Below are 19,519 nucleotides of genomic sequence, written 5' to 3'. Positions count from 1 at the left end.
TTTTACCTGGCTCATTTATTCTGCCAAAAGTATGTCGGGTGTTATGCTTCCTGGTCTTAAAACACGTTTCACAGAAGTCAAAATCATCACAGTTTCTGCATTTGAATCTTGGCCCATTGATAGGAAACATTTGACAGCCATCACACCTGTTTTCACAAAAGAACGAAGTATGAATATAATTGTACCATGATAATGCTAAAAATTAATTATAACAACACTCAAAACAATGAAATGAAGACAATAAGATAAAGAGGCAGCCCATATACATTAATAAAAATACAAATCATCACTTACGTGACTCCAGGATGAATGCTGGGGACCAACTCCATTTCTGACAATAAGCCAGTCCAGTGAGACTGCTGAGGAAAGTCTACAATGACATCTTTTCCATTGGCACTAAACGCTGTAACAAAATACACAGAAAACACAATGTCTTGCAAATCACTATAAAATGAAGTGGAAACTGTCCAGTAATGTAATTAGCATCAGAGCAGAAATACGTTACTAAAAAAGTTATTTTCGTAGTGACCTTTTATTTTAATGGAGCTATGTATTAGCCTAGCCCAGGCACTGAAGTTTTAGAATATATTTCATTCACATTCTTGGTCTTGATTTTTTTAAATAGTTCTCAGAAAGAGGGAATTTCTAAGGACAAACAACTGTCCGACATCTACACCACTGCAAGGAATCTATGTCCCATAGATCACTTTCATAAAGTCACTTCAGGTGGTCATTAATGCATCTCATTTTCGTATAAGTCTCAAACCAGACTTACTTTTTAAAGGAAAGCTATACTTGCGGTTCATTTAAAAGAAGTGTAAGACTACCATAGGAAGCTAACCAATTTTTTAAAGACCTTTACTACATCTGAAGGGAGCAGCTCACTCCCTTTAGAGTCCTCACTTTAGAGTCCAGTTTAGGACTCTAAATTGGTCAGGGCCATCAATGCCTCCCTTGCATTTTCTCTTATCACCACACAATCTCCCATACAGTGGCATAAGCCACAACAGTATCAAAAGGGCTCTCCTTAAGCACCATGCAAAGTCTGCGTGCTATCAGATTTTATCCCCTTGCCCCCTCAGCTTTGGATGTACACTACCTTTGACCACTCCAACGCTTCGGTGAGTAACTGATCCCCATTTGTACTTGGGTGTGGTTACCGAGGTTTTCACACGCACTTTGTCCCCAATCTTGATATGCGAGGCCGAGCTTTGTGGTGGGAATCCTGCCAGTTTCAAGAACAAACACATGGTGAGGTTCTTCCCTCCGCAAGATGAGACTCCCTTATTTTATCAGTTAGTTATTTAAAAACAGCAGTGATCCTACCTAAAAGCTCCACATGGATGTATCTGACCCAGTAAGTACCGCCCTTTTGCTGCCAGTCACACTGCACATTGAGGTCGTGCAATCCATCGCGATCCAGTTTAATTACTTTGCCCACATCTCCTTCACAGACCTCCTCATAGGTTCTGCAGCATCTAACCATCATTCCCACCTACACAAAAGAAGACAACAAAACGCTGTAACTCTGCACAGATCTATAAAGGGAAGTAGTTTCCATACTGCTTTCATCGCCACGCTTACCTGAATATTTTCCCTTACATACACAGCATAATCGTCGTTACTTAAGAAATCAGCTCGCTTCTTATAGGTTTGACTCTCCGTTACAATGGCACCATTTGACTGGAAAGAAAATCCAAGATAAATTTTTAAAACTGCTGTATGTTTCTGTTTTCATTTCAGATAAATACAACTATSAGCAAGAATTCAAAGAAAATCCAACAAATACAAACATCTAAAATATCAAGGCTGCATGCTGTAATAGAAAAAATCTTCAAGACAACTGAGTGCAAGATTATATCTACTTTGCTTTAAACCACAGCTTATTTTCCAAAATGACTTAATAAGGAATGTACAAGTTGATACTCACCACAGGACAGGCAGCTTCTGCTTCTTCTACTTCCTCTACTATTTCCTCATCTGAATATTCATCAGAGACAGTTTCAGCATCAGAAAGATCAGTAATCTGAACATCAGGGTGATCCAACAACCAGCCAACCAAGGCTTCCACGCCTAACAGAGACAACAGTCTGTTACTAAGGGATTTTCCAACATTTATCCCACAGGAATTTCCAAAAAGGGAACTAACAATTRCTCCTTTGTAAGCAATGCTTTTATCTGCTGGCAACTTTCCTTTTAACACTACTAATGTAACCAACATACCTGGTAATCCAGAAGCACTTCCAGAGGTTCCGGACAATGATTTTAGCGCAAATTCGATATTTTTCCTAGGAAAACCCATTTCCATTAGTTGAACTACGATAGGAAGAGGTGGAATTGGAGATTGCTTGCGTTTCTTCACTTTTGTAGGTCGAATATGCTGCACTGTGACAGGTGTTGTAGCCTCACTAGAGCTACAGTCTTCAAACACTGGAGTTGAAGGATGTGTAGACTCTACAGCCAGATACTGGCACACTGCCAAAGCAGCAGCCTAAATGGGAACACAAATTAGTCTCAGTAAAACAAGACTACTCAACGTGACTTTATTTATCCATGCATGCACGTCGAGGAGGGAAGAGAGAAGGTACAAGAGAAAGAACAAGGCAGCAAAAAAGATTTCAATTGGAAGGTTAATCAGGTGGATTGTAGATTACACTACTTTTTACCAGAARGCAGAGACTCTACCTCAAGCTCTTGCTTGTCAAATATTGCTTTCACAGGTGATGGTTGGGTAGCAGCTGTTARAAGTTGCTGCAGAAGGATCATAGGAGGCTGAGGTCCTTCAGGAGACATATCTCCTATGTCAGGAGATGCAACTGCTCCATCCTCTTGAAACAAAAATATTATTTTAAGCAAGGGCATGTAATAAAAGTGCAGAACAAACATAGCTATTTCTCCCATACTACTCCCCAGGAATCACAGGTTTAAGATTAAGTCAAGTGCAACACGCGCTCTGTGCGCAAAGCAAGTGAAAAACTTTCAATTAAATCCGAGTTTGACTAAAATACTCCTACAAGTTTGTTTAGTGTACAACAAACGCACACAAGTAGAGTTCAGTTCACCTTGTTACARTAACACTATTATACAGAGCTACTTCCAGGATAAACCACGATATATCACGGTGCTAACAACCACCTCTCCTCATGGTTCCCAACAGCCTGTTACACACTGTTCAYACAATGTCCAAAAAATTCATCTGAACTAGAAGGACATCAATCGCAATCCTGAACACTGGAAGAGCCACTTTCTTATTTTTTTTTTAATATATTTAGATTTCATATATAGGTAGGATGAGTTCAAATTCATTGATACAATTCATTAAATTCCTTTTAAGCTTGTGCTTAAGATCTTTATCATCCAACACTTGTTTTGCTGGAAAATGCAAAATATTTGAAGTAAAAAGACAACCCCAGATCTGTCCAAATATGAAGTATGAAATACTGTTTTATGCACAGTATTTGGCAAACTCCAACATTTCAATCTTCAAAAATCTGACCCTATTCTTTTAAAACCAAAGTGAAAAATCGAAATATTTTTAATATGTAGCTTTGAAACATTACTGAATTAAAGATACATCTTTTTTGAGGTCAAACCTAAGTTTTAACCTCCACCTGTAAGGGTTATATTCACATGCTACATCTACCACCCGAACTGACCGCAGCACTCTCTGTTTCCCCATACCTGCAGGATTCACGGCACCCTCCTGAACAGCTGGCTGAGACAGGATCTGCCTTAGTGTATCCTGGTGAGATAGCAGAGCTCGTCCTGCTTTCAGGATATACAGCTTCAGTTGCTGGCATCTCAGCAGATCCAAATCCACTTGACCTAYAGGAAACATTATACACCCATAAATGCTGTATTAGAGGAGAAAGGATAATGTTCATACAACCCCACAAACTAAGTTAGAAAAACAGTTTACCTCTCAASTCAGTCTATGAAAGCTTGTGAAATGTTAATGAATTACATGAGGTTTTGATGATCTATGATAGTAGAAAACATCTATTTTTCACTTCAGACCACCACACATGCAGATACATAGTACAGTGAGTGCAGTTAAGATATTATATGCATCTAATATGTAAAACAAGAAGTCCAAATTATAGTCACATTTTCTTGCCAAATTAATAACTMTATGACACCCGACATTTCTTAACTAAACACACCTCAAACATACATTATTGAAGGTTCAGAACAGAAATGCATAAATAGACAGAGAACACCCTTTTTTCCTACATATATTTATTGTTACCAGGAATACCCAGCTGAGAAAAAAAAAAAGTTACCTGAAAGACCTTGATTAGGAGACTTAATTCTCTGCTTTTCTATTTTACTTCCAGCCATGTTTACWAGTTGAGCCCACACCGATAGCATAGGTTCAGTGAAAGGCAAGTTGTTTACATTAAAAGCCACAACTGGAAGCTGAGGACGAACAATGGACAAAAACAGAAATCAATCAATCAGCATTTCCAAAATTTCAAAAAATCATTCAGGATTTTGAATGATTTACTTGAGAAGGAGCAAAAACATTATTCATTTTACAGTTCTTGACCAGGAACAGCCAGACAGGACCCCTTCCCTACACAGCTACAACCTTAGCAGCTTTACTTCACAATTGTACAACTACAGGGCAAAAAGCAGGACAGAGATAGAGCAAGGAAACTGCAGGCTGAAGACTGTCACCAAAAACATCTTAATCAACTTGATTCACATTAATGTCATAATCAAGCTCTTCTCGCTTGGTTGATACAAATGACACTGTCATGACTTGGGATTTTAGCCCAGGTATCCTCACAAAATGAGGACAGACATTAAAAACCCTATAAAGATAAGCATGAGCACTTAGATGTACATGAATTCAGATTTGCAGCTCCTAAGCTTCAGCATATTTACCAAATTCAAAACAAATAACTAATTTCCACCATACCAAGTCTCCACGTTTCATTTCCCCGACCCCCAGCCTCTCCCTGTATTCAGCCTCAACAGAACGAGCTTACAGRTTTGAGCTGATTCAGAGGGCACACTCGGCACGTGCGCATGTCGTAGAACTGCACGGTGATCTTCCCTTTGGGCGTGATGCGGGTCACGGTGCCTTCGCCAAACTCATCGTGAACCACCTGCCCGCCCAATCGCAGGCGACTGTCGATGCCCCCGATCACTGCCAGCACTGCCATGAGGCCTCCCACCTCCGGATTCTCAGGATCGGGGAAGTAGTCGTCCAAAAGAGCCTAGCAAAGAACAGAAACATTAACTGTAGGGAGAAAACAAACCTCTTTTTTTTTTTTTTTTTTTTTTAACAAAAAGAAATTGCACGTATTCCAATTTAAAGATTACAGCACAGGTATACATATAGAAACAAAAAAAAATGGTTTCAAAATTAAGCTTAGTATTATTTACGCGCATTTAATATTTATCACTTTAAAATAAATATTGCTATAAAAATGAGCTTATTTTAAAACGTGGAAACTACCCCTTCTGACTGTTTTCCTGCAAAGATGTGGGTGATGGAGGTTAGCTGAGAGTTGATGTACTTGTTTATGAGTCCATTCCACTGGCTTAGCGAATGCAGTGTCCTCAGCAGTGCCACTATCTCTTCTGCTAAAGTACTGCTGTGAGTTGCTGTGAGAGATGCTTGGGGCCTGGCCTTTCTCCTTCTCAGAGTAGATTCTGAAAAGATAAAGCAATCACCCAATGCTTGTCAATTTAACATACATATTTTATGTATAAAAATRCAGCTATTAGGATAAAATCCTCTACCTCTGAGTAGTGGGATATCTGAAGAACAAGTGCTAAGTAGGCTGCCTAAAAATCCAAACAGTTTTTCCACAAGAAATTTCATGTCTCTTGACCTTTCATTCTTGTCCCAGGATGGAAGTACTGCTTTCAATAAATGTACAGCAAGGATCTAGAAAGAGAGTAAAATTAGCATTATTCCATTTGAAGTTGATAAATAATAAGGAAATTCTCAAAAGTTTAAAATATAGTCTTCCTTCATTGTTTATTTCTGGCTGCTAAAATTAAGAGTTCTACTGGAGTTCTACTGATTTTCTTTTTTTCTTTTTTTTYTTTTCCTTCCAGTTATGTAATACATAAAAGAAATTGAGCTAGTTCAAAATCAGTAACAATTTTTCTGGCACAATCTATTAGTGAAGTCAAGCTCTGCAATAGTCTGGAAGTGAGACAAACACAATAAGAAACAAATAACCTCTATATAACTTTAAAACACAAAGGAAAAAGAGCAATAAAGAGTGGGGACTTGGTTCAGATTTCAGGCGGGGAACTTAGCGTGTATTTTAGAATGAAAGTTTGAAGTGCTCTGCAATGAAGGTAGAATGACAGAAGTAAAGCTGAATTATACATGAAAGCAAGAGCCAGCTACAGTGACTGCAGGAATATCTACTAAAACACAGTGTAAAAGAAACAAGTCAGCTTCTATGAAGGTAGACATTCTGCAGAGAGCTGACKAGAAACACCTAGGAAGGCCTCACGGGACAGGATGGAACAGTAGATGAGGCTCCACATTCTGAACGCAAGGATGTCAGGCTGCAGCCTCCTCATCTTCTGCAGTCCAGGACAAGCAAGGTGAGCCTCTCTTGAGGCCCAATCTCTTTCAGGAAAACATCTCTCTACAAATTCAAAGTTTTATCTTCTTTTTCCTAAGCTAATGTTAGTATGTGAAGAACACTCATTTCTCTCCCTAAGTCCCCAAACAGTATAGACGAGTCTAATGTACCAAGACCTGAATGATGGGAAAAGGCTAACTGAATCAAATACACTGTTAAAAAAAAAAAAAAAAAAAAAAAAAAAAAAAAAAAAAAAAAAAAAAAAAAAAAAAAAAAAAAAAAAAAAAAGCTTTGAAAAATCACACAGTAATGTGTAGGCCTTCATAATACCAATTTAAGTTTAAATTCTTAACTTCCTTCCTTAGTAAGGAAAAGATTTAAAAAGATCTCTTTATCCCCGAGTCTTACATCCTGGAAGAGATATCCGATAACAAGAGTGCTTCACAATCTCATGAAAAAGGTATAACGAAACCAAAAACCTAAAAGTTATTTGTGTTTTTCCTGTTTGCCCTTTTTAATTCTGAAATAAGTTAAAAAGATGCAGTTTCTTAAAAAAGACTGTAAATAAAATAACAACAATTTATCCTGAAGGATAAGATAGTAGGCAATACATAATTTAAGAAATATACAATGAAATTGTACCCTCTTCCTAACCATCTTTAACTTCTAGGAAGCATTACATGCGAGTTCTTGGAATCCATTTTTGGAACACTATTTTGACCCCACATTTCCACAAAACTTGCAGGCTTTCATGAGAACAAGACAGCCCGTGCTACCCTCAAGGCTCTCAAAGTACATACACACACTTTAAAGAGTGAATCTAAATATTAGAAGACTTGCTTTCTTTTCTCTGGTTAACTAAGAACTGGGCATTTTATAATCTTGTTTTTATGTAATTTTTAAACATAATTCAAATCCACTAAATTCATTTCTCATGAAAATAATCTGAGAATGGACACATTACCTGTCTCTGCAGCGAAGCAGCAGTGAAAGATTCATGCCCCTCAACAATCTTCATCAGTAAAGTTATCCACTGRGAGGTACTCAGAGTGCTGCACATCTGAGGCATGAGTGCTATACTCCTTATGAAACCCAACGTGCACCAGCTTCTATGCTGTTCTTTATAAACTAATTTATTTGGCAAGGAAGCTAAAAATAAAAACAGATATGCATGCAACAGTTGACTTTGCCACCAGTTATGCAACATTTCTCTAATGCTGGGGTATTTTTTGGATAAATCATAAAATTGAGCTACCAAACTGTCTCCAAATGTACTGTTAATACCCATTTTAGAGCTTTGTAATTAGAATTTTTTAATATGTCTTTAACACTATTCTCATGTTCATACTGTTTCTTTACTTAGTCTACTTTAAAGGAATAAAAACTTTACTCTCTAAGATTACAGCAAAGCTGTAAAAGTGACTGTGATACATCCAGCAATACTATTCACCCCAGACAGAATAAAACAGCTTCAGTAATTCATCATCAAATTATATTTGTCTCGATGCTTGTGATCTAATGCATTTCTCCAGCTGTTTCTGCTTATGATCTAAGAATGGCCAGTATCATTTACGTTGCTTTTGCATGCAATTAAGACTTCGAAGATCTGAAAAAACGCTTTCTAGTCTTCAGTCTTAAAAGATTAAAAGTGCAACAAAGACTTATGAAGATGTAACATATTAATAAAACACACAACAAAGCAGGTTATGTCTACATAAAATACCTGATTTATCTATTGTGCCACTCTCCACGAGCATTCTCAGCAGGCCACASAGAGTCCTGGTGGCATCGCTCTGCATGACTTCAGCATGGACCCCAGCAGAGAGACACAGCGTCTGCAGCAGGTTCACGGTGCTCGTCAGCATCATGGAAGTTGGGTGGAGATTCCTTTCCACTTGTTCTCCTTCTGAAGGGAAGCACAAAAAACAAACACCTTGATATTCAGTTAATCTCTGTTACAAAGTGTCCCGAAACAACCAGTATGTGAGAATATCCGGAGAAATATTACTTTCTGAAGATGATTTGACATGAAGATTAACTATTTCATACTGCTAGGGAAAGATACAAGCCAAATTTTTCTTGTGAATATTCTCAAATTCTTCTCTAGCAYTGCACTACTTAGAAGAAATTCAGAATACAGTGTGACAAGAACAAGGAAAACTGTGACAAGATATAATTAGGCCAAGTAAAATCCTCACTCTAGACAATCATTAACATATGTTCAAACGTGCACCTCCCCATGCCAGTGACTGAAACTATTTAAGTTAGATAACACCTTCTTTTCTTTGGCCTGTGAATGCTCAACAAATACGATACTCCTTTTAAAGGGTAAAGCTACTTTAAGAGAGATTCTGGTCAGAATTGCATATCTATTAAATCAATCACTTGTAATGAAACATTTTCTGCTCTCAAAGCAGCTTTCTTTCCCTTGGTTAAATGCTGATTTGCAGCTTTATCTAAAATCATGTATTTTTATAAAAAAATTGCTTTTTACCAGAATCATCCTCAGTGTCCGAATCTTCTGTTGTGGGCTGAGTTGCAGGCGGAGGCTCAGCCAGTTTGAGGTCATATTTCCCTTCTTTTCCCATTCTGTAGGAGTTCGTACTTCCTGTGTCCCACTGMACTCTAATCCAGCCATCCTCTCCCAATTCTCCAATCACACGACCCAAACCAGGTGGGGGCCCATCCTGACAGGAGAGAGGCTCAAGTTAAACAACTGGCAACAGTAATTTATATTGAAAGTTAATACAGTAATAGCATCACTGACAGCTTTTTTTCTTCCCCTGTTAACCTAATATCTGGGTATGTAACACTTAGTATTTTTCAAAATTCAGCATGAAGTTGGAAAATAATCTTAAAATCTTATATAGAAATCAACAGCAGCAGCACCCAAGTTTACACTGATTTTACAATATAATACAGAAGTTCCAAATATTTGATTTGAATGGCTTAATACTGTGGTAAACAAGTGCTCCAGTCTGCTTGTAATAATGTTTCATAACAATTTCACCAAAAAAAAAAAAAAAAGAAAAAAAAGTTTCCACAACCAAAGAATGAAATTAAATGAGTATTTTACTCTTTAGTGTTAACTAAGTCTTTGACAGACCAAGTGACTTGTAAGGTTGGAACACAAAATCCACTGACAGCTCATTAGCTACAGACTTCAGATTTTAACACATCCAAACCTGCATGTAAGAAGTTGTACCTGATCGCCCCATTTCCAGTCTACCCCTCTCACCACTCTGGTACCAATCTTCATCATGGCTGCCAGCTCCGGCCCAGACACGGGGAGCTGAACCGGTGTGGTTTCCTTCCTCGACTCTTCTAAGACGGTAGCAGAAGCTCCACGACAAGAAGCAGTCATGTCTTCCTCAATGTTGTCAGAACTAGGGCCTAAAGAGAAGTTAAAAAAAGAAGTGGGGGAAGAAAATTGAAGAGCAGCTGTAATTCTTTTTAGTATTTTGGTCAAACTTAAACCTGACAGCACACAAGCTTTAGAATATGAAAGCGGTAAACAATAAGGAAGCTGACTTAACAGGGGAGAGTTAGGTGAGTTTTCAGATAGCTAGGATATAATAATTTTGAATACAACAGTTTTTAAACACTTAAAATTTGAGCAAAAATAAATAAAAAATATAGGCATTTGAATAATTAGTCCAATTACTAAGTTGGGTGGTTTTTTGTTTGTTTTTTTTTTTGGTTTTTTTTTGGTTAAACTTCATCTGGGGACTTCAGTTAAGTAAAAGGTGCAAGAACAATTATTTGCTACTAACTGGGAAAAAGAAATACAAGAAGGAAAACTTGGATCAGGCTAACAGACACCCAAAGAACTATGAAGTCTTTAATGTTTCCACCAAACCTACTCTGTCACTCACAAATTCTAAGAAAGGACGGAGGCCGTTCTGCACTCTGGGCTCACCAAGAGCTAAAGCCAAGGCGAGGTATTTATCAAGCCTGTATTTTGCACGCGCGCACACACACACACACACACACACAGAGGAGCACCCAACCTCCCGTACCTATGAGGCGCAGCGCGGTCTGCGTGAGGGCGAGCATGCCGGAATTCAGGAGCAGGCTCAAGGTGTTGGCGCCGTGCTGCAGCGTCAGCATGTTGAGCATCACCAGCAGGAAACGGGCTTGGGGGACCGTTCCGAGGCTCGGCCCGGCGGGGTTCTCGTTAGTGATCGTTTGCAGAGGAACGGGCTGGACCCCTGAGTCACAAACAGGATACAGAACATAGTCAGTTGACATTTGTAAGCCATGATAAAACATTAACCATCAAGATTATGAAATATTTGTTATTCCCTTGGCTTTAGGAACTTGCACACAAAGCTCGGAGAAACTTTTTACAACAATTTAAATGTCAACGGTAAAACATCACTGAAACATCATCATTTCCACTACTGAAGTGAGTGATGTGCCCACTTACTAGGAACTTGAAAAAAAATGCAATATACATTTTTTTGTAACAAACATACAATTTTTCTCCCCACCTGTCCACCCCAAGAGCAACAAAATGAGATTCACCTAGCTCTTTAAATCGTGCAGTAGCATCTAGCAAGATGTTCCGGACATTATGGATAGCCCACGCAAACAACTTCCCAAAAGTTACTTCTAGCAGCATTCTGTTAAACGGTGGGATCAAATCAACATCCTTCAAGCAGTCAGTGAGAGGTTCCCTTCATACAAAAACAGAAAAATTTAAATACTTAAATTCTTTTTAAGAGTTGCAAAAGAAATTTTAAAAATTCTGCACTGGTAGGCTCAAAGAGGGACAGAGAATGAGCTTTACCCTATGTTGGCTCCTTCTGGAATAAGCCTCTGCCATCCACAGAACATTGCATACTGCACAGATGGGAGCAAAAAGCTTTTTGTTGCCAGTTTCAGAATAGTATCTATTCCCTCCAGACGGACTTCTGCTCTTTCTAACTGCAAAGGGGAGAAAAAAAAACAATAAACTGTCATATTTTATGTAAATTCCTAACACACACRCAAGCACTTTTTTTTAAAATCAGCTTACCTGCTTTAATAAACATTTTCTCATCTTCTCCACATCCACTGGCTCCTCTTTAAGTGCAAATTCAGCAATGGTGGTGAGCAGAGCAGACTGTGGATATAGGCCTTGCACGTTCTGTTTCAGCCATTTGTACTTGTGGACACCTGTGACTGTACTCAGTAGCGGCTGCCATTTATCCTGTAGAATTGGGYAGTGGCAAGTTAAATGAATTCAGGTTACCAAATAATATGTAATTTCATGCAAAATCACATACAGATTYCAAGTATTAGGTGAAAAAAACAAAGGCTTAAAAGCCATGAAAGAGCTTAAGATTATTTGTATCTAAATATCATGCTTATTATTGCTACATATAATTTCAAATGCATTGGTGGGTGCTCAAACAAGTAACTTATTGCAATCTTAATTTTGAAATGAAACTTCATCCAAAGAATTTATTAATTTAAAATCCTACAATTACAGAAAATATCTTTACAGATTCTAAATATGCAGCAGTTTATTTTTAACATTTAAGTTTCATTAAGACAAAATGCCATACTTATGCAACCCAAACACTATTACCAGAATATTAAGTGCCAGTTTATACCAAGCAGTGCTTTATCTAATAACCTTTCTTCTCGCTATGTTTACTCACAAGGCTGATTCAAATTCTGATACCTCACCTTGGGTGACTTGATTGGTATGGGCCTTTTATCTACAGATACAGGACTGTGAGGCACGACACAGGATTCTTCTAGATCACTCTCTTCATTCCCAATTTTGGATTCTTCTACATCAGCGGATTCAGATTTTTTTGATACTAAAAGGAAAAAAAAATTTACAGTGTTGGCAAGATGACTTGAGGATACACAATTTATTGTAAGATCAGCCTGTGGCAAAAGGGAAAGAGACTCTAGGCAAACTGTAAATCCAATTATCATCAATCTAGCCTTGGTAATATTGTCAATATGCTTAATCTTTAAGTATCAACATGAATTGCAATTCAGCATTCCATCAGCACACTAGTATTTCAGGTTGAAGAGTTAACACTTTAAATAAAACATTATTTTTAAGAAGATAACACTCGTAGGTATACTCCATGTAAACTCAAAACGATTGATTTAGGCAGGTCATTTTTAACAGCCTGGGAGAAACAAGAAGCAAACTTCACCTTAGGTTAACATCCTTGCTCATTYGTTTTTGCTGTAGGAATTGACGTGTGATCACTATCTAGAAAAGGTTGTAAAAATGCACAAGAAGGGAAATGGTTTGGGCACTTCAGCTAGTTAAATGAAAAGTCAATTAATCAAGGAACTTGGAAGTGAGTTTGAGTTTCACTGTTGCATAGAAAAAGACAGGATTAAATGTTCCTACCTCCCTTTTTTCTTTTTTCTCGAATGATCTTCTGAACCACCCTCCGCCATCGGGGCAAGGAACTTAGAAGTTTAAATTTCGACATTATAGAGAGATCATTGCAGACTGCAGGACGCAGTTCATTGAATAAGAATCTCAAACGTTCAATGACCGGAGCGCAAACTTCCTTATAAGAACGTCCTTGCTCCTGGTGGGTCTAGAAAAGGCATGGAAAAATTTTAGGTTACTCTTATGATACACGAAACAAAACAGAATATATAACTTTTAAAATGAAATGTTGCTAAAAAAAATAGTAAGCTAGACAGCAGAAGCCAAGAGACTCACCTTAATCAGTGAGCATTTTGCTTGGTACACAACACGACACACGTCCACTACAGATTTGGGTAAGGTTTTGTGTTTCACCTGGTCAACTCCAAGGGAACCAGGGTGAACAAGAGACAGCGCCACATGGCCTTAAAGGAAAAGGCAACATATGAATATATAGTCATAAAACAATCAATAGCAGGGTTTGATTTGGTCCAAATAACCATATCCCAAGCCCACCTACCCAAGTCTTCATGCTTCAGAAGACAACATAATAGCAACCGTCCTACTTCTTCCACAGGATGCTCTGGAGGGAACGTGATTGGTGTTGTTAGGTGACACTGTTTACAATATCTTTCTATTTGACACAAAAAGTCCTACAAAAAGACAAGGCAGAACAATATTTAATTATTTTTAATATAATAAAGGATAAAATAAATAGTTAACATGAAAATAACAAAGAAAAATCTCCATAAACTGAAATAATACTCAGAAGCCAGAGATCCTACACAGCACACACTGTTTAATCAACAGGTATCACCATCAACATTGCAAGGCTGCTCTGTACTGTTCTTCTCATATTAAGGGTAATATGGCTACAAGGAACAGAGCTACTACTCCTTTTGTACTCATCACCATTGCTATTTAATCTTCCACAGGACTTATTAAAAAAAACTGTTAGAAATTCTGCAGGTATTAGGAACACAGTGATCAACATAAAAGGTTTTTGTAACATCCATCTATTATGTGAAATCTAAATCCCAAGGTACAGAGGGACTTGCATCTGAAACAAAAAACATCAGCACTTTGACTGACTAAAGCCTTACATGGAAAGTAAAGCAGTATGTATTTTTTTGTAAAAAAAGATGACAGTTTTTAGCTGTCATTCAAAAATTCAAAAGAAACTTTACAGTTACCAAATTAATTACAAACACAGTAAATTTTATCCATCAATAGTACTCAACTACTCCTTTCACAAACACTAATTTTGAAATAGTTATTTTTATTGTCTGCTAAAAAACTTCCAGACACCCTTCATCAATGAACCAGCTTCACGGCATCACTGAAGGTTTTTCAGGAAACTTTTCTCTGGCAATAGACTGCAGAGGGCTTACCTTCACTGTGTGATCCTGAATATTATTGTCTGCAATAGCTTGGAGAAAAGGCTGTGAATGGTCACTCAATGTCAGGCGATGTGTGTATAGTTTTGATTTATTTGGGGTAGTGTTTCCAGGTGAACTGCAGTGGTCTTCATCTTTCTCCTCATTGTAACTGTAGTGAATCTGACTTGTTTGCAAGCCTCCAGAAAAGATGGATGACTTGAGCCATTCTAAAGGAAAGACAGCAAAACATGTGTTCTGATGAAAAGTTAACCTCTCAAGACCCAACAAATCCCTGAAGGTAAGCAGTACAGCGGCAACAGCAGGTTTAGCAGATGTTCCATCTGCAGAAGCTTCTTTTGAAGAAGCCAGGAGGGGAAGGAAAACAGACAAATTCAGAAACATTCATGCACAGGACAGTTATTACCTATCTGGAGATAGCAGAACCTTAGCTATTATTCTCTGATTAATATTGAATTGCACCCTCTATTCACCAAACCAAGAACCAGAGTAGAATGTAGCAGCAGACACCTGAGACACTCTTATCTGAACATGGCAGTGAGACAACTGCAATATAGTTTCATTCTCTTTCAACATTCTCCATATATTATAGGTTTTAAATTTTGGTWTTATTTGCTCAGAATTATCAGCTAATTCCTCTTCAAATATTGGTAAATTCTCAGACCTTGATGTGCATCTTAGTTAACGTTAAGAATGAAGAACTTCTGTTCTACAGAAAATTGCAAAACTAAAGAGGTGTTAGATTACCAGTTAAATTATKTGGACTTTTTTCCTGCATGCTTTCTTGAGCCTTTATCGTTTATTTAAACTTAAAACAAAGTTCTGCTTACTTGCACATTCAACCTCCACAGGAGAAAGCGGTGTACTCATTGCTAGATAGGAAGCGTGCAGTCCCAGGAGAAGACCCAGATTCCTCTCTGTGTCTATTAGAGGTGATGACAGACTACTGAGGTCTGGTGTGGTAATCACTTCTTGGTCAGGCTAATTAAAAGAAACACTAGTTGAAAGCTAGAACTGAGCCCCAACCAAAGGTTTTAAAGAAAACAACACTTTACTTTGAATGAATAAACCCTTTCTACCCGAGCATTTTACCTCCATATACTGGCCAACGCAGAAGGCATGCATCGAGTCCCGTGTGTCTTCAAACTGCAAGGCAGCTTCCAAAGCAACAACTGGGTCCTCACCTGCAAATTGAGCTAATGAAAGAACAAAGTAGTCAGTATAATACATACTACATAAGACAGCTATCTATACTAGCTAGTTTTGAAAAAAAAAAAAAAATCTGTATCTTCGGTTTAGGTGCTGATTCTCACCAAGTATACTATTGCCAGTTAAAGACTGGGTTTGGAAGTCCTTTATATCATACACTTTCCCGTCGATTACCGTCCAGAATCCTCCATCTTTATTGTGGTTCTCTAGATCAGCTTTACGTATCAGTGTCACCTCTTCATTATTTCTGCAACTCTGGCTAGTAAAAAACGAACCTACGGGTATAAAACAGAATTATATATAAGATTTTAGTAGCCAACTTACCAAATTCTTCAAGTCTATTCAAAGGCAGCTTGTTTCTTTGACATGCTTAAAAGTCAAAACGTCTCTGAATATGTTAGTAGTAATGCGATATACAGTCAAATTATCTCTATATTTTACTACTTTATGCAGTAACCAATATCATTTTGTGAYGAACCTGGTACTGCCCAGCTACATGGCTGTTTTCTTTGGAGATGGAACAGAGTAACTGCTGTTCTAGCAAATTACTGCTCTAGCGGTTTCTCTCTTAAAGCTACCATAARCCTGCTTCACTATCTGCCCAAACTGCATTCAGATAAAGGGCACAGAATATACGTCATTTTCCCTCTCAACCCCTTTTTTCCTTAATTAAAAGTCACATAAACACTAAAACTCAGCAATTTATGTCACACTACAGGTAATCCAGGCAATAAGCATCAGAGTAATACTTGCACATATTTCTCTCCATCTGCTTAATCACCTGAGCACCACTGGAATCTTTACACGATTTTATTTTTCTTTTTCCTCTCTCCAAACTCTCCCAATGTACTCCTGTCTAGCAGTATGATTTTTATTGTTCTTTGGCTATAGTAATCATGTTCCATTCCATAAACAGTCAGAAATGCACATTTTCACAATGTTCAATTAGTTAAAAGCTGCATTTATAATCTGTTTAATACTATCTCCACTTACTCTTCTTAAGAGTTCACTGATAGAAACACTGTCTTTCGAATCAATTGGAATTAAAAAAATCTTCTGGTACTATAAAGTAGTACTACCTTTCTGGGAATAGCTCATAAATAATTACCATTTTTATACAGCCATTTCATCAAAACATAAATAAACATTTGAGATGCTGTTAACACATACCCATTATTCCCGGCCATGCCAAATCCTCGTTGTCATCCCTTTCCTTTCCAGGGGCCAATTGGTTAAATCTGTCTATATGATCTAGCAAGCCAGCCAACAGAGGGATAGCACCAGCCTCCTGCATTAACCCAGCATTTTTACTGAGGAGTAACACTATAGAAACCACCAATTCTGGAAGAAGAACACCTAAAACAGAAAATATTCAGATTTAAGTAAAAATCTACGTTTACAACCTGCTGGAAATAAGTCACCAAGCAACACAGTCTATTTTGTACCACTGCTTTAGTATAAAGCTCTCATCTTGCAGACAAATCTSCCTGTCTCCCCCAAACAGAGAGATTAATTTGACTCTTCTCACTTATTTAAAACCCTCAAGGATATCTACATTTTATGACTTCCTAGAAGGGGATAGAAGGTGGAGAATAGAGAAAAAGCTACCTGTTAAATCTCCATCGACAACATGGGACACTTCTGCAAAATGCCTATGACTAGCAGAAGCAATGCTGGTTGCCACAGGAAGTATATCACTGATGTGTGTGCACAGAAGGGCAGTGTATTTCTTCAGCAAAGAGCCAACTCCAAGGAGATCTGGACCTGTATAAAAGGGAGAAAGAACACAGAAACCATAAAAGCCACTCATCAACTTCCACACCATCAAACTTCTCCAAAATGCAGCCACTCTATTAGCACTGAGTAAAGAAATTAAAACAGCTTTTTAATCTTTTAAAAAGTTTGACTTAATTTCTCCTGCATTCCAAAGAGATTTTCTGAAACAGAAAGTTATCTTTAAAAAATTCTTTACAGAAAGAAAAGATACCAAAGCTGACAACTCTGCAAAAAGGATATTACATAAGTGCTTTTTGTTTCGCTGTTCATTTTGTTCTTTAGTATATTTTTTTAAAATAACTTACTGTATATATTAGGGACCTGCACAACATAATCTCCTGGGTAAAGTTTGCTAATAAGTAAACGTTGGAAACGGAGCAATAAATCCAGAGAAGCAGATCGCTCCTTGCTATAGAGTTCATGGTCCATGCAGGAAGAAATGCGACGAGCAACATCCTTCAGCTTGGCTATTGTTTGTGAAGCAATGTTTCTAGTTGGGGGAAAAAAAAAAAAAAAAAAAGAGAAGTGTTTAAGAGGACATCATACAAGAAAAGCTTGCATAGGTTATTCATTTATTTATTTGTTAGAAATTCCAGCAAAAGTTTAATTGGTGTTTCTATGGCCTATGTACTGTTGTGGTTGTCATGTTTCTCCCCTTCTTCATGTCCCTCCTAGAATCTCCCTAAGGTAGAAAATTCAGTTCTATGCTGATGAATCTACTTTGTAAGAAAAACTTCTAAATCTTCACAGTCTTTGTTACACAGCTTCTCAAAGTGCAAGAAGTACCACCAAAATGTACAAGAGCAAAGCAACAAGTCTTCCTTTATTTAGGTGGTTATAGTAGAGCTTTCCTCCTTAGTCAACCACATAAAATAGCAAAGCTACAAACAGACTGGGAGAATGCTCAATATTTTGCTTTCTGAGGAGCTGAAATGCTAGTAATAGAAAACTCCATTTTTTTTGCCAACAAAAATCCAGTCAAAATCCAGCAAAATATTTCATAATTTCTGTAGATTTTCCAAATTGAAATATTTTATATAGAATTAATACCTTTTCCTCTATAAAGGAAAAAATTACAACAGATTTTCATAAATCTAACACAATATCTAGAGATTTCTATAGAGGAAAAAAAAGATAAATTTGAAGCAAATACCTTAGTAATTGCTGAATTAACTGAACTAATGGCAAACTTTGTTTTCCTGCAGATTCATAGATTCCAGTATTAATAAGGTCTTTATCCAACGGAGTTCTACTCCTATGAAGCGTTGATGCATTTGCTTCTTGTTCATCAATTTCTTTTTCCTTCTGGGCTTCTTTTTTCGCTTCAATGTCCTAGAATTTTAAATTAAATGTAGTAGAGAGTAAATTGCAACTATGATTACAAAACATTTTACTAACAAGATTTACAAAGCCAAGATGAAGTCCTTCTTGCCTACTCCAGAAGTGAAACAACGCATATGAGACAATTTACATTCTATACTCCATGTAAAGACTACATGGGCACCCGTTTTCTTTGTCTCTTCCTTCATCCCTTTACAATTATTATAAAAACTCTGAATTCAGCTTCCACTAATAAAGTTAACAAGTAATTTCTTTCCTATTTATGTTTTGACATGATAGCTGCTGCAGRCTTTGCAAATGAAGGTCTGTACAAAAGTAGTAATCCCCTTTCAAAGGAGAACAACCCAGGTTAGATTTGTTCCTAAATTGGAGTCACACAAAACTCTGCTGAGATTGATGCACACAGTTTTTAGGAAACATAAATTAACCTGTACACTAGTGCATGTTACCACCTACATCACCTTCCATGATATCCTTAAAGTTAGCTCAGGCATATGAGCTATGCATACACATCCTAGGAGGTTTAAGAATTTAGAGGTCCTGCATGTTTTAAAATGCAATAAATAAATAAATAAAATGGAACCAAGAAAGAAGTATATCAGAAAAATCTAACTGCAGCTCTAGTCTCTCCTCTGGATATTTTCTGTCTTGTAAGCTGAGAAAAAGGGATAGCAATATCAGTCTTTCAGAGAACTATAAAAAGCCAAGTCATTTTAAGTAGCTCTTATCTATTCTTATTCTGCCACGCACAGAAAAAACTTGTAATAGACATCAGTGTCACTCTCACTTTCCACAGGAGATTATAGAAAATCAAACAAATAAAAAGGCTACAAGAGAAATGC

General features: G+C 37.4%; 1 protein-coding gene across 1 annotated transcript in view; it reads right to left on the bottom strand.

The window, feature by feature from the left end:
- The window catches only part of LOC112943125 (E3 ubiquitin-protein ligase HERC2), a 102,007-nt gene that overhangs the window by 42,905 nt on the left and 39,583 nt on the right, over window positions 1-19,519 (bottom strand). Inside the window, exons 19-51 of the mRNA XM_026034241.1 lie at window positions 18,490-18,668; window positions 17,642-17,826; window positions 17,169-17,324; window positions 16,731-16,916; window positions 15,665-15,835; window positions 15,444-15,547; window positions 15,182-15,332; window positions 14,346-14,560; window positions 13,475-13,607; window positions 13,252-13,379; window positions 12,928-13,123; window positions 12,237-12,373; window positions 11,581-11,754; window positions 11,353-11,489; window positions 11,088-11,239; window positions 10,580-10,771; window positions 9,766-9,953; window positions 9,055-9,247; window positions 8,284-8,466; window positions 7,525-7,709; window positions 5,755-5,902; window positions 5,468-5,664; window positions 4,995-5,225; window positions 4,284-4,419; window positions 3,682-3,825; window positions 2,686-2,828; window positions 2,224-2,491; window positions 1,931-2,073; window positions 1,585-1,683; window positions 1,327-1,495; window positions 1,100-1,225; window positions 295-403; window positions 7-146 (exon numbers count right to left, since the gene is read on the bottom strand). Of these exons, the coding sequence (XP_025890026.1) occupies window positions 7-146; window positions 295-403; window positions 1,100-1,225; window positions 1,327-1,495; window positions 1,585-1,683; window positions 1,931-2,073; window positions 2,224-2,491; window positions 2,686-2,828; window positions 3,682-3,825; window positions 4,284-4,419; window positions 4,995-5,225; window positions 5,468-5,664; window positions 5,755-5,902; window positions 7,525-7,709; window positions 8,284-8,466; window positions 9,055-9,247; window positions 9,766-9,953; window positions 10,580-10,771; window positions 11,088-11,239; window positions 11,353-11,489; window positions 11,581-11,754; window positions 12,237-12,373; window positions 12,928-13,123; window positions 13,252-13,379; window positions 13,475-13,607; window positions 14,346-14,560; window positions 15,182-15,332; window positions 15,444-15,547; window positions 15,665-15,835; window positions 16,731-16,916; window positions 17,169-17,324; window positions 17,642-17,826; window positions 18,490-18,668 (5,398 nt within the window). The remainder of the gene's footprint in view (window positions 1-6; window positions 147-294; window positions 404-1,099; window positions 1,226-1,326; window positions 1,496-1,584; window positions 1,684-1,930; window positions 2,074-2,223; window positions 2,492-2,685; window positions 2,829-3,681; window positions 3,826-4,283; window positions 4,420-4,994; window positions 5,226-5,467; window positions 5,665-5,754; window positions 5,903-7,524; window positions 7,710-8,283; window positions 8,467-9,054; window positions 9,248-9,765; window positions 9,954-10,579; window positions 10,772-11,087; window positions 11,240-11,352; window positions 11,490-11,580; window positions 11,755-12,236; window positions 12,374-12,927; window positions 13,124-13,251; window positions 13,380-13,474; window positions 13,608-14,345; window positions 14,561-15,181; window positions 15,333-15,443; window positions 15,548-15,664; window positions 15,836-16,730; window positions 16,917-17,168; window positions 17,325-17,641; window positions 17,827-18,489; window positions 18,669-19,519) is intronic.

This window comes from Nothoprocta perdicaria, unplaced genomic scaffold, assembly GCF_003342845.1.
Source record: "Nothoprocta perdicaria isolate Ctin4 unplaced genomic scaffold, notPer1 scaffold_140, whole genome shotgun sequence".
Classification (NCBI taxonomy): domain Eukaryota; kingdom Metazoa; phylum Chordata; class Aves; order Tinamiformes; family Tinamidae; genus Nothoprocta; species Nothoprocta perdicaria.
This window is presented reverse-complemented; position numbering and strand designations above follow the sequence as displayed.